At 37.2% G+C, this 15,657-nt stretch overlaps 1 protein-coding gene across 3 annotated transcripts in view; it reads right to left on the reverse strand.

Moving 5' to 3' along the window:
• The window catches only part of LOC126353816 (lateral signaling target protein 2-like), a 296,323-nt gene that overhangs the window by 37,998 nt on the left and 242,668 nt on the right, over positions 1–15,657 (reverse strand). For all 3 annotated transcript variants that reach the window (XM_050002931.1, XM_050002929.1, XM_050002930.1), the window contains exons 7-9: positions 4,037–4,117; positions 849–968; positions 206–402 (exon numbers count right to left, since the gene is read on the reverse strand). In XM_050002931.1, coding sequence (XP_049858888.1) covers positions 206–402; positions 849–968; positions 4,037–4,117 — 398 coding nt within the window. The remainder of the gene's footprint in view (positions 1–205; positions 403–848; positions 969–4,036; positions 4,118–15,657) is intronic.

Genomic DNA, 15,657 nt, shown 5'->3' on the forward strand with positions numbered 1-15,657 from the left:
AAGGAGGGAGAGAGTGATTATTTATCATTGTAATAACCACACCTGCTCCCCACTACCTACAGGCCTATCTATGTTTATATTCGTATGACTACCAGGAACAGTTATCGCTGAACAGATGCTTTACAACTTAATAAATGTTAATCAATTCTCCAAGGAAAACTTTACCATCACACAACAGGTATTCTTTTCAACAGATTATGCTCACCATTTTCATCTGGAGAAGGGCATTCTTGTTCCTGTAAATCTTGGTCTGAGCTTTCACTGCTATCAGTAGTCTGAGAGGCACTCATTAGGAAGACACACTTAAGAATGTTCCTCAAGTCTCCAGCAAAGTTTGTCTGTAGCTGATCTGCTACACCAGCAATGCAAACGAAGAGGCGATGTACCAAATCTTCACTTGACCTATAAACATTAATAGAAATTGTTTCTGTACTTACTAGCTGATCTGGAGTGCAACATTCTATTACATGAAAATAACGAGAGTCCAAAGGAGAAAGCTTCAAAACATTTTAATTTTTACACCTTCCAAATAAACACAACCAACCAAAAGTCACCTGAATCAAGGTCCTGTAATCAGAACTCTGCCTGAAATAGAGCAAGTGTAAAACTATACATCAATTAAGTTCTTTATGTTTAGAAATGTAATTACACTAACATTATATGAAGCTCACAAAGGCTTTCTGCATGAGAGCATTATACTGCCACAGGTTTATAGAATGTGTTATGTTCTATTCATAACCATGATATGAATGAACAAAGACACTAACATTCATTAGAACAGTCTTCAGCAGTATAAAAATGTAATAACAATTGTTATGTTACAATCAACATGCAATAATGTTACATACCTAAATTTTGCCCTTGCTTCATTACGATTTGCAATTTCCGCAGCCTGCATAGCTAAAGCAATTTCTTCATCATCTTGGCACTCTGAGTTGAATGATGATGTATCACTGCTCATACTACAGCTGAGAAAAAAAGTAAGTGGTGGTGAATATAGAATAATTATTTCACTTCTAAAATATGTAAAAATGGTAAAGGACACTGTTATGATATGACTTTCAGTAACAGTGAACCTGTCAAGGTTTAGAATTTTATGTGTGGGAAAGGCAATCTTCTTCGCTTGGAGCTGTGAAAGAAGAGGAGGACATGAAGTGAAGATAAATTGGGAGTGCATCAATGAGTCTCAATTTGTTGACAACAGCCAATAAATATAATATTAGGATGACTATGTGGGTTTACTGTTGCCGTATGTGACATTACAGCTGTAATGAAAGCAGAACTTCAAAGTGGAAAGATAATCAAATCTTCAATTTTTTTTACTAGTGTGGATTGATATTTCCCAAAAACTATGGGTCTAAGTAACCACATAAATTCAATATTTACCGACTTTTTAAACCTTTTTATTTCTCTGGCACCCATCACTCAATACAAAAAAATATATTCATATGGAATAAGTAACCTGCTTTGCCACAGGGCTTAGGATTTCTTGACACAAATGATGCAACACATTACATTAGGATTGTGTGTGTGTGTGTGTGTGTGTGTGTGTGTGTGTGTGTGTGTGTGTGTTTTGTGTGAGGGGAGGGGGGATGCGGCTACTAAACTGCACAATTTAAGACCTGTCAATGCATTTGATGAACTCCATAATGGGGTCTCATTACATAAATTACAAACTGCTGGGATGGAAGCAGAGCATGGCTTGGATAAAGGTGTTTCTGCAGGGTGGAATCCAGAGAGTAAGAGTAAGGAAGTATGTCTCAGAGAAAGAGGAGGAATTTTTGGAGATGCCACATGGATATTTGCTGTGAATGCTGTTGATGACATGGACACACAAATCACTCTAATATCAGAGTCTTTGCAGATGATCTGGTAGTTTATCACAGAATCAGCCAATTACAATATTCAGAGACTCAATGGCCTTGCAACAACAGAGAAGCAAGTAAACAAACAGAATAAGTACCAATGGAATCAAGATTCAGTTTGTAAGTTTCAGGTCCAGAAAATGCAAAATAACAGCTGAGCTAAAGGTACAGTAATATTCATTCTCTATGTCAACTAATTTTAAGCACATACGAGTGATATTTGATAGAAAATTATGCTGGTGTGTTCATGTGATAGGCATAGTTTCCAAGGTAAACAGGGTCAGCTTCCAAGTAATGAGTATCTTGAAGGTTTGTTCAAGGAAGGGGGAAGCAAAAGCCATACTAGTCCTTGGTAAGAGCTCATCTTGAGTACTGCTGTTCTGTATGGGACTCATAACCGTTTTTATCTGGATTCGGGCGTGGAAGACATATGAAGAAGCGCAGCAAGATTTGTCTACAGAAATTTTGAGCAATGCGGTACTATTAATGCCATGATAAAGACAAAGAAAAATTTACAGATTATGTAACATGTACAAGGCTGCTGCAGGTTGCAGTGCTTTGGCTGATATTCAAAGTAAGCTGAATTTGAAGTAATTGAGGAGAAGCCAGATGTTAAATACAAATTAGACCACTCCAATTAAAGAAACGTGTTACACTACAACAAGTCTGTGGGCAGATTTTCTTACACAGGTAAAGAGAAGGAGCTGAAAAGTTTCCCTGAGTGGGTCTTAAACCCCTGTCCTGAGACATAGTGTTTCAGGAAAGACTAAATTTGGATATACTGAAGGTCTAAATGAAATTCAGTGACTATATGTAAGTAACAGATAAACAAGCTGCTTTGTGTTTTATTGTGGATGTATCCAAATTGTTACTGTTGAATATTAACAAACTGATCGACAACATGACTTGATATGAGACTTTTAATCATCCAGATGACATGGAACAAATTCCAGCAGGCACCAGAAACCAGTAACAGGTCTCAATTTAGGAAAATTTTAAGTTATGCACTCCGATAAACTGTAGAGTTTACAGCCGTTTACTACAGGACTAATGAAGCACAGCTGAAGCGAGCTTTGTAATAACTGGGAGCGATAGTCTTTGGAGGCGTGAAGTTTGAGTAGTTACATGTAGACACTTTAACAGGTAAAGTAAGGAGAGATTATTACAGAGGTAATATTTTGGAAAATTGCAATCTACTTCCAAAATGCATTTTTCATAAAATTTCACTTAAAGCCTAAACTGGAATATTAGTGGGGTACCTCATATATAATGACATCATTTGAGAGTGAGGAAATACTCAGACTGGAAAAGATGGGGAAAGGAAATTGGCCATACCATTTTCAAAGCAATCATCCTAGCTTTCGTCTTAAGAAATCTAGGGAAACTATGGAAAATCTAAATCTGTGATGCACATTGAGGAAAATGCTGACAATACTTTACAAACTTCTTTACACAATTCCAAGAACCAGATTTCAATTTGGAATGCAGAGACATCACTCAAGTCTTCAAATACTGTTTCTTCAGATATTGTGGGTTTCGGATTACGTAAATGTAAACAACACAAGCAGTCCTTCCATAACCTGCTTGTAACACTAAAATGAACTTAACACAGTAATTGATATTTAAGAAAATTTAAAATGCATTTACGTCAATAAGGTCAGCCATGGAGTAAGTGGGAGGATTTTGAACGAAACTATGGTATATAAAATTAATATATTCTGACTGACAAACCTGAGTAACATTTAGCTACATAATGAAACATGTTTTCTATGTCAGCAAAAAGGAAGACATAGTGGGAAACTAAAGAAACAAGGGACAGAAAGGCACAGCATAAAACCAGATGACCGACCTCCTGAAGAAGGGCAGGACTAAAAGCTTTTAATTTTATTCTTCTTTAAAGTCACTATCAGCTAAATCTCTAGGTTATTCTTCACCAATAACAGCTTTTTTTCCCCACAATATTATCTATTTCGACAAACGAGAATCAAAATTTATTAGTTTACATGAGCTCAAATCCATAGAAAACAAATTTCATATAAAGATGTCAAACAACAGCTGATGTAAATATATAAATTTTCCAAAATTTAAGCACGTCTGATTAACTTAGGAGCCTAGACAAAAAATCTGGTAAAAACCATCCAAAATTCACAGACAAATATATTGAAATTCACCTGTCTGAGCTGACTGTGGCGGAACTGGGACAACTGGAACAAGTAGAGGAGTAGCTGCCTGCTACTGGCACCTCCAAGTTCCTGAACAGAAATTAATGCTTCAGTCAAATGGCAACAAGGTCATAAAAATGTAGAAACATTCACTTTACTGTGTTTACCAGTCCGTGTGTTGTTGTAATAATATAGACTGAATCAATAATTTATTGTAATTAATGTGTACTAAGAAGTGGAAAAACTTTTTAATAATGTAAATTAGTCTGATATAATGACAGCAAGGAAAAGAGATACTCAGGTTTATTCAAAATTTGTATGTGTTGTATCAAAGAACTGAATGGAAATTTAATGAAATACAAGACAAAGTGATAAAAACTAAAATATTCCAGGAAACAGAAAACATGTATTAAACAAGTTATATAAGATCAACGTATGAGTGCCAACAACAACAATGATGGAATCTTACACAGATTAAATACTGTAATAAAACTGCTTTCCCTCACTCAGTGCTGAGGGTGACCAATTTAATTTAATTTCTCTGGTACTTCCGCATAGTATGCTTAAAGTGAAAGTGTCTTTTGTGCATAATGAACAACCCCCACCAAATGGGATTACTATGACTGCCAAGACATTGTTTGCAGACTCACACCTGTCTCTCTTACTTCAGTGGCATGGGCAAATTCCAACTGAAGAAATCATAACACAATGCCAAAACCCTGTCATTATCAACATGTATCACCATCTTTAAAAGATATATGAAGGGTTGACTGAAAAGTAATACCTCCACCTTCATAACTCTTCCACAGTTGGCAGCATTGGTATGCAGCAGGTACTGGCTTGTTCCATAGCCTCTTCTCTACAGCTCTAGTTGGCAGGAAGCCTTAGCATTGAACGGTTGTGTTGTTACAGTGTAAAGTATGGAACCCTGCACAGACAGTTGGTCAATGTGATTTAAGCAACATTGAATTCTTGACAGCAGAAGGTGTCACCCCAAAGGAGATTCATCAGAGAATGAAAGCAGTTTATCATGACTGTGTTGATGCGAGTGCTGTGCATCATTGGGCGAGTAAGTTTAATGATGTTGGGGCGGGAACATCTGACCTGTGTGACAAACAAAGAGTTGGATGTCCTGTGGCAGCAACCACCGAGTTTCAAAAGAAAAATGTTGACAGACTGATTCAGGACAATCGTTGCATCACTCAGAGGGAAACTGCAAGCACAATCGGCATTTCACAAGAATATGTGGGTCACATTATTGGTTTGCTTGGCTATCGGAAGATTTGTACACAATGAGTACCCTGGATGCTGACTCCTGAAATGAAAATGCAGACCTGAAATTTTACAGGAACTCCTCTCGTGTTATGAGAATGAAGGTGACACATTTCTCCACTCAACTGTGACAGAAGACGAAGTGTGGGTACACCATTACGACCCAAAGATGAAACGTCAGTCTATGGAATATCAACACACAGACTCTCCCCAGAAAAGTAAATTCAAGACGTGACGCAGCCCTCAGCTGGAAGAATCATGGCCATAGTGTTCTGGGACACAGATGGTGTTATCCATGTTGATTTCCTTGATCATGGAACAACAATAAATTCAGAGTGTTACATCACAACACTGCAAACTCTGAAACGATGGCTAACAAGGGTCTGAAAGGAAAAGGGAAATGTTTTCCTTAAGCATCACAATACCAAACCACACCCCTCACATGCCACCACAGCAGAAGTTCAGAGACTTAATCTCACCACCATAGAGCATCCTCTATACAGTCCAGATTTAGCACTGTCTGACTTCCACCTATTCCCGATAATGAAAGACAATCTACGGTGACATCATTATGCTTCTGATGAAGACGTTGAGAGAACTGGGAGACTGTGGTTGTAGAAGCAGAGTGTTGACTTCTTCCATGATGGCTTCAGAAAACTTGTTCATCTTTGGCAGAAATGTATCCAATTGGCTGGTGATTATGTGGAAAAGTGAATACTGTTAATTAAAGATAACATTCAAAGGATTATTTCTGCATTGGATTTATTAAAATATTCCCATCCAAACCCAATTAATGAAGGTGCAGGCATTACTTTTCATTCAGCCCTCATACTCTATATGAAAAGCACTTCAAATAAATGGGCTGCTTAATTATTTACACATTTATCAATACATTCATTAAAGAGAAGAGAGATCTAACATTCTCATGTTTAAATTTATATCAAAGGAGAAGAATGATACTTTATCACCATAAATATGTGTAGATAAATTTTGAGTAATTAGTAGCGTGTTCAATAGTTCCTTTTGTTCAAGTTTAATGTACAATTTATTGAGGTCATTGGATATAGAATACTTGCTCCATCAAATGAGGCTGGCAAAGGAAGCTAAACAATCAAGACTCTTACAACAGAAAAACTTTAAGTATGGTTGGACAGGCCTGTCTTTTAACAGCATCCCTTGTAAATACAGGGAAAGGAGGAAGATTAACGTTTAAAGTCACATCAATGATTAGGTCAACAGAGACAGAGAATAATAGGGGTAGGATAAGGACGGGGCAATAAATCAGCTCCATCCTTTTCAAAGGAACAATCTGATATATAACTTAATGACTGCAGAGAAACCACACAAATCTAAATCTGGACAGCAAAATCAGGATTGAAGTCCTTCTCCTCTACAATGTGAGTACAGTGGCTTCACTGCAGTGTTACCACACTCACTCCAAAACATAAAGCCCATGTCTAAACTAATGTTCCACTACATAAATTTCACCAGTCTGCAGTAAAGTTTGTAAGCGACACAAAATCATTCCAAATCATTGAAGTCTCCCCTGGTCCCATTCAAATTTTTCTGAAAATTCTGTAATTTAGAACAGCTCTAATTTTTCTTCATTTCTATAAATTCTCCTCTCTTCTTCCTGAGATTAAGCGTTTCATCAACATAAATATAACCAATTACCCCATTACCATACATTTAGACCTCTGTGCCTATTATACATCATATTGGGCTGCTAACAGTACAGTGACGTATGAAATAGCCAATTTAGCTTCATTGATTCAGGGACCCTGTTTCGTTTTTGTGAATTATATTCACAGTGCTCCTGTTGTAAGTGCAGGTGAAACCAAGTTATTTCTTTTTTAGGGTTGCATTTGTTGCTTCTGTGTGGTACTTGTTTCTGAGGAACTGTTTTAGACAGTTAGCTAGTTACATAGATAAAATTCACAGTAAATGTTATGATGTAAAATGTGACAACAGAAAAACACTGACCAATTATACACAACTAAATAAAAAAAATGAAAATAAAACAATCCATCCCCCAGGCAGAAAAATCAACAATGTAGGAAAAGACAGATTGCTACTTACCTTAACGAAGACACATTATGATGCAGACAGGCACAATTAGTGTCTTTTAGCTGTGCCTGTCTAAAAAATAAAAGTAATATTTATATGGCTACACACTGGCCATTTACAGGTTTCTCTTAATGACTATCTCTACTCAAGAATTCCTCTCTGGAATGGGGGTTGTCAGGGAGAAACATCTTTTTATCTACATTTGGAAATACTTCTACTACGTGTCAGATATTTTATTTCCATGGGTAGATCATCAAAGAGTTTTGTAACTAAATGTTCCATCCCTTTCTGTACCAAACTTAGATTAATTAAAGATAAATGTAGATCATTTTCCTTCTCGTGCTGTACTTGCGAATATCTTGGTTACTTTCCAACTTAGATGGATTGTTGGTAAATTCTGTAAGTGAATAAATATCATGTGAGGCTGTGGTTAATAGGCTCAGGTGTTTAAAAAGATACTTGCAAGATGTACATGTGTAAAATTCACACACAATTCTAATTACTTTCTTTTGTGCAATGAATAGTTTTTGCCTACGTGAGGATTTATCCAAGATATTATCCTATAAACATCAATCGATGAAAATATGTAAACTTACTAACTTGGCACCTATTCTTACGGCAAAAGCAGCCAAATCTAGACATTATAGCTGATCGAATGTAAGGTTTCTCCAGTTTAGGTTTTCATCAACATGCACACCTGAAAGCTTACAAGTTTCTACCCTATTTATTATTATTCCTGTCATATTAAGTTGAAAATTTTAGAAAATTATGTAAGGCGAAACACTGGGCAGCAGTTAGTGACCTCTGTGGAGGGACGCTTTTTACAGCAAATATGGCCTATTTCAGCCCCCCAAGGAACTGTCCCACTGGAAAAACACCTACAGTTAATGATCTACATCTATGTCTACATGAACAATCTGCAATCACATTTAAGTATCTAGCACAGGTTTTCCTCAACTATTATTCCACACACAAATACCGTGAGGAAAAAACCAACACCTGTACCTTTCCAAGCGAGCTCTGATTTCCCTTATTGTATTATGATCATTTCTCCCTAAGTACGTTGGCATCAACAAAATATTTCTGCCTCCAGAGGAGAATTTGGTGATTGAAATTTTGTGAGAAGATCCCACCAGAGAAACACCTTTGTTTTAATGATGTCCACCCCAAATCTTGTATCATGTCCAAGACACTCTCTCCCCTATTTCTCGATGTACTCCATTGATCCTACCTGGTAAGGATGCCACACTAGGTGGCAATATCGCAAAACAGTACGAACAAGCATCATGCAAGGCAGTATCGTTAGTAGACCTGTTGCATCTTCTACATGTTCTCCAACAAATCATAGTCTTTGGTTTGCCTTCCCCACAACTTTTTGTGTGTGTTCTTTCCAATTTAAGTTGTTTGTAAATGTTAATTCCTACATATTTAATTGAATTTACAGCCTTTAAATTTGATTGATTTATCAAATAACTAAAGTTTAATGGATTCCTTTTCACACTAATGTGGACACCTTTTCATTATTTAGGGTCAATTGCCAAGTTTTGCACCAAACAGATATCTTTTCTAACTCTTTTGCAACTTGTTTTGATCTTCTAATGACTTTACTACACAATAAACAACAGCATCATCTGCAAACAACCTAAGACGACTGCTCAGATTGTCTCTTTATCATTTACATAAATAAGGAACAACAGAGGGCCTGTAACACTATCTTCATGTACGACAGAAATCACTTCTGTTCTACTCTGTCTTTCCATCAATTACTACAATCAGTGACCTCTCTGAATTCAGTCACATACCTGAGACAATAGTCTGTAAGTAAGTAATTTGATTAAGTAAGTAATTTGATTACAAGTCACCTGTGAACTACAGTGTCAAAAGCATTCTGCAAATCTAAAAATATGGAATCCATTTGAAATACCTTGTCAATAGCACTTAACACTTCATGTGAGTAAAGAGTTAGTTGTGTTTCACAAAAATGATGTTTTCTAAATCCGTGTTGACTGTTTGTCAACACCGTTGTCTTCCAAATAATTCATAATGTTCCAACACAATGTATGTTCCACAATCCTGCTGCATATCAACAATAATAATATGGGCCTGTAATTTAGGAATTACTCCTACTGCCTTTCTTCAATATTGATGTGACCTGTGCAACTTTCCAATCTTTGGATATGGATCTTTCATCAAGCGAGCAGTTGATGATGAATTATGAAATTGACTCCAAATGTTACGTATTACACAGCCACAACTTTTTAGTGTCTTGTTGGAGTGTCATCCAGCCCATACTGACTTTTACTTTTTAGAACCCTGATTATCTGTTTTATTTCAGATGAGAGTGTGGGTTTAGGTTTTAATTCACTAAATGTCATCTGTATTTCTTTTTCAATGTACAGTTTTGTTTCTCATCTGAATTATTTGCACCAATTTTCTCACCCATTTTTAAAAGCTATCAGCAATCATAAAAAATAGTTGTTGCACATGAACTTTCTTATACAGTGCTCCCAGTCTCATTAACGGAAATAATGTCATCTTCTGTCTTCATTTCAAGTGTCTCTTAACAATATTCCACATTGGTTTTATTAAATCATCTGTCAATTCCAGACAAGATGTGCACACCCCTGAATCTTTTTACAACTTTTCTTCATATATTGGAGTACTGTTTATAATAAGAACGTATATCTGGGTCATTACTAGCTTGTCTATTTTGTACAAATCCTTTCTTCATTTCGAAGAGACTAATACCAGTAGTGATCCAAAGTTTCTTTAATGACTTACCAGTTTTACATTTAATTATCTTTTTCGGAAAAATACTTTCAAGAATGGATACAAAGTCCTTGAGAAATACTTTAATTAGGGGTTGGCATTAGGTTCATTGTAATCATCATCTCAGTAAACTTCATCTCAGTCAACTTGCTTCAAGCTTTTCTTAAAATCTTCAGTAGTTTTGCCTCACTGTTTTCTGTTCCCATATGGTACATGAAGTAAAGTTATATAATGTGACTGACTTACCATCGTGATCTAACAATCTGTTTAGAACTGGATACGCATGCATCTAACTTATTATCGGTAAGGGCACTGCTATCTTGAGCAACTCTGAGAGTGAAATTTATGACTAATACCAAAGTATAAATGGCTCAAAGCATTTCTAAATCATGTTGGATGTTAGATTCCTTCCGGAATTTTACATTAAAATCACCACAAATTAATAATCTCTTCCTTCTGTCTGACAGACAGCACAATAAATCGTCAATTTTTTTCAATTATCAAGTGGAGATCAGTTTACTTCAACAATTACAAACATTACATTTCCCAATAGGAATTTATAAGAATACTGTTCTTTATGCTCGTGAATTCCTATTGGGAAATGTAAGTATATTGTTCTTTAACCTCCCCATGAATGATGGACCTTGCCCTTGGTGGGGAGACTTACGTGCCTCAGCAATACAGATAGCTGTACCGTAGGTGGCACCACAATGGGGGAAGGGGGGGGGGGGGGGGGATTATCTGTTGAGAGCCCAGATAAACATGTGGTTCCTGAAGAGGGGCAGCAGCCTTCTCATTGGTTGCAGGCGCAACAGTCTGGATGATTGCAACACTAACCAAAACGGCCTTGCTGTGCTGGTACTGAGAACGGCTGAAAGCAAGGGGAAACTACAGCTGTCATTCTTCCCGAAGGCATGCAGCTTTACTGTATGGTTAAATGATGATGGTGTCCTCTTGGGTAAAATATTCCAGAGGTAAAATAGTCCCCCCATTCTGATCTTCGGGCAGGAACTACTCAGGAGGATGTCATTATCAGGAGAAAGAAAACTGGAATTCTACGTATCGAAGTGTGGAATGTCAGATCCCTTAATCAGTCGGGTAGTTTGGAAATTTAAAAAGGGAAATGGATAGAGTAAGTTAGATATAGTGGGAAGTTTGGTGGCAGGAGGGGCAAGACTTCTGGCCAGGTGAATACAAAATCAAAATGGGTAATGCAGGAATAGGTTTAACAAAGAATAAAAAATAGGTGTGCAGATAAGTTACTAAGAACAGCATAGTGAACACATAATTGTAGCCAAGATAAGACACAAAGCCCAACAAGTATTAGTAGCTCACAGTAGTACAAGTTTATATGCCAACTAGCTCCGCAGATGAAGAGATTGTTGAAATGTATGATGAGATGAAAGAAATTATTCAGATAGTGAAGGGAGACGAAAATTTAATAATCATTGGGGACAGGAGTTCGATAGTAGTAAAAGGAAGAGAAGGAAAAGTTGTTGGTGAATATGGACTGGGGGTAAGGAATGAAAGAGGAAGCTGCCTGGTAGAATTATGCACAGAGCATAACTTTACCATAGCTAAAACTTGGTTCAAGAATCATGAAAGAAGGTTGTATACATGGAAGACGTCTGGAGACACTGAAAGGTTTCAGATAGATTACACAATAGTAAGACAGAGGAAATACTGAATTTAATTGATGAAAGGAGAAAATACAAAAATGCAGTAAATGAAGCAGGCAAAAAGGAATACAAACGACTCAAAAATGAGATTGACAGGAAGTGCAAAATGGTTATGCAGGGATGGCTAGAGGACAAATGCAAGGATGTAGAGGCATATATCACTAGGGGTGTGATAGATACTGCCTACAGGAAAATTAAAGAGACCTTCGAGGAAAAGAGAATCACTTGCATGAATATCAAGAGCTCAGATGGAAAACCACCTCTAAACAAAGGGAAAGCCGAAAAGTGGAGGGAGTATATAGAGGGTCTATACAAGGGTGATGTACTTGTGGACAACATTATGAAAATGGAAGAGGACATAGATGAAGCTGAAATGGGAGATATGATACTGCGTGAAGAGTTTCACAGAGCACTGCAAAAAAACAAGGTAATGGGAGTATATAACATTCCATTAGAACCACTAATAGCCTTGGGAGAGCCAGCCCTGAGAAAACTCTACTATATGGTGAGCAAGATGTACGAGATAGGCAAAATACCCTCAGACTTCAAAAAGAATATAATAATTTCAATCCCAAAGAAAGCAGGTCTTGACAAATGTGAAAATTACCGAACTATCAGTTTAATAAGTCACAGCTTCAAAATACTAACATGAATTCTTTACAGACGAATGGAAAAACTGGTAGAAGCTGACCTCAGGGACGATCAGTTTGGATTCCTTAGAAATGTTGGAACAAGTGAGGCAATATTGACCCTACAACTTATCTTAGAAAATAGATTAAGGAAAGGCAAACCTACGTTTCTAACATTTGTAGACTTAGAGAAAGCTTTTGACAATGTTGATTGAAATACTCTCTTTCAAATTCTGAAGCTAGCAGGGGTAAAATACAGGGAGCAAAAGACTATTTACAACTTGTACAGAAACCAGATGGCAGTTATAAGAGTCGAGGGGAATGAAAGGGAGGCAGTGGTTGGGAAGGAAGTGAGACAGGGTTGTAGCCTATCCCCGATGTTATTCAGTCTGTATATTGAGCAAGCAGTAAAGGAAACAAGAGAGAAAATTGGAGTAGGAATTAAAATCTATGGGGAAGAAATAAAAACTTTGAGGTTTGCCAATGACATTGTTATTCTGTCAGAGACAGCAAAGGACCTAGAAGAGCAGTTGAACGAAATGGACAGTGTCTTGAAAGGAGGATATAAGATGAACATCAACAAAAGCAAAATGAGGATGATGGAATGTAGTCGAAGTAAATCAGGTGATGCTGCGGGAATTAGATTAGGAAATGAGACGCTTAAAGTAGTAGACGAGTTTTGCTATTTGGGGAGCAAAATAACACAATGATTGAAGTAGAAAGGATATAAAATGTGGACTGACAATAGCAAGGAAAGTGTTTCTGAAGAAGAGAAATTTGTTAACATCAAGTATAGATTTAAGTGTCAGGAAGTCGTTTCTGAAAGTATTTGTATGGAGTGTAGCCATGTATGGAAGTGAAACATGGACAATAAATAGTTTAGACAAGAAGAGAATAGAAGTTTTCGAAATGTGTTGCTACAGAATAATGCTGAAGATTATTAGATGGGTAGATCACATAACTAATGAGGAGGTATTGAACAGAGTTGGAGAGAAGAGAAATTTGTGGCACAACTTGACTAGAAGAAGGGATCGGTTGGTAGGGCATATTCTGAGGCATCAAGGGATCACCAATTTAGTATTGGAGGGCAGCGCGGAGGGTAAAAATCATAGAGGGAGACCAAGAGATGAATACACTAAACAGATTCAGGAGGATGTAGGTTGCAAAAGGTACTGGGAGATGAAGAAGCTTGCACATGATAGAGTAGCATGGAGAGCTGCATCAAACTAGTCTCTGGACTGAAGACCACAACAACATCTCTTTCCTATGAATGTGACAATTCCTTTATCCAGATTGGATCTACATGAAGACACACCTCACTTATAACCACTTTCAATAAGGTTTTCTACCCCTGTGGTTTTATGGTATCGAGACAAATGACATCATCACTCGCTTTCCAACTACTAAGATTTTGCAAATGAATTGGCAACTCATTTACTTCATTTTTCACCCCCCCCCCCCCTAATATTCTGATGAAATAAGCTGGTTTCACTTTTCCCCTGGTTTCACTTTTCCCTCTATTATTAAAAGATGAATTGATAGTCTGTCAATTTAATTTCCTTTAATGCTGTCTGTCTGAATTTGACCAGTGCTGATATATCATCAGATCCTAATAATCACAAGGATTTGCCTTCATGTGCTGGTGGTACTTTTCCTGTTTTCTTCTGATACATCCTCTAACTTGTCCTTAGCTCTCTTATTCAGTTGTCGGCCGCAAGATATATATCTGTATCTTCCTACAGTAACTAATGGAACAGCATCAACTGAGATTCTGCAGCCATCTGAAGCAGCCTTCTCAGTTCTATGTTTACTCACTTAACACCAGAGTTAACTTAGGCATGTTCATTGTGCCACAGAAACTCCAAAAACCAACATTTGCTTGCTTGGTAGCAGCTGCTATTTTGTCCAGGTCACACCTAATATTGTATTTTTTGTTTTTAGCCAGGTTGTTTGCAGCTCCCCAACTATCTACATCTGCTACTCTTTATTGAAATCCTTGTACATGTTTACATTACCTGACAGACTAGCCTCTGGTTTCACAAAACTTGTGACCTAGTACTCTGCACCTAATTTTTCTTGTAGCTGCTGACCTACAAATCTCCGATTACTGTTACCTAGCAGCACAACTCTCCTTTCCCTGTTCTGTTTTTTGCCTAGTTTATCTGTAAATTTCTCAACATTATTCTACTGCACCCTACATTTCCCCTCCTCCTCCAATTTTGGTAGCAACTGAAATCTATCCTGTTTCAGGCTGTCTTTGTAGTCTATGGAAATATGAACAATCAAGGAAATGTGCAATAATACTCCACACAGTCCTTGTTTCTCATTGGAATACTTGGTTATAATAAGAACAGAAAGGCAAAATTCAAAACACACATGGAACCAAGTTTTCTGACCATTAACAGTGGCAGTGAAAGCAACCAATGAGCTAGTTCAAAAATGCAGAATTTTTCTGCCTACTTGGAATAAGGTGATTCAGAATTTGTGACAGGTCAACTACATGCAAATAAAAATTCACTTCCAACTTTTGTGCGCTCTTCATACAATATGTATATGTTAAGATGCATTAGTCTAAATGAACTCTTATGATGCTTGCAACAGGTAAAGAAAGTAACGAATAAACCTACACTATGTGATCAACAGTATCCGGACACCCCCAAAAACATATGTTTTTCATATTAGGTGCATTATGCTGACACCTGCTGCCAGGTGCTCCATATCAGTGACCTTGTACTCATTAGACATCGTGACAGAGCAGAATGGGGTGCTCCATGGAACCCATAGACATTGAACCCGGTCAGGCGATTGGATGTCACTTGTGTCATACATCTGTATGTGAGATTTCCAAACTCCTAAACATCCTAGGTCCACTGTTTTTCATGTGATAGTGATGTGGAAATACGAAAGGATACATATAGTACAATAATGTACAGGCCGACCTCGTCTGTTGACTGACAGAGACCGCTAACAGTTGAAGAGTGTTGTAATGTGTAATGGGCAGACATCTATACGGACTATCACACAATAATTCCAAACTGCATCAGGATCCACTGCAAGTACTATGACAGTTAGGCAGGATGTGAGAAAACTTGGATTTCATGGTCGAGTGGCTGCTCTTAAGCCATACATCACACTGGTAAATGCCATATCTATAACTGAAAGCCAATTTTACAGCTGAACTATTTAGAAGTAAGTAATGATGTGTGATTCACTG

This window comes from Schistocerca gregaria, chromosome 3, assembly GCF_023897955.1.
Source record: "Schistocerca gregaria isolate iqSchGreg1 chromosome 3, iqSchGreg1.2, whole genome shotgun sequence".
NCBI lineage: Eukaryota > Metazoa > Arthropoda > Insecta > Orthoptera > Acrididae > Schistocerca > Schistocerca gregaria.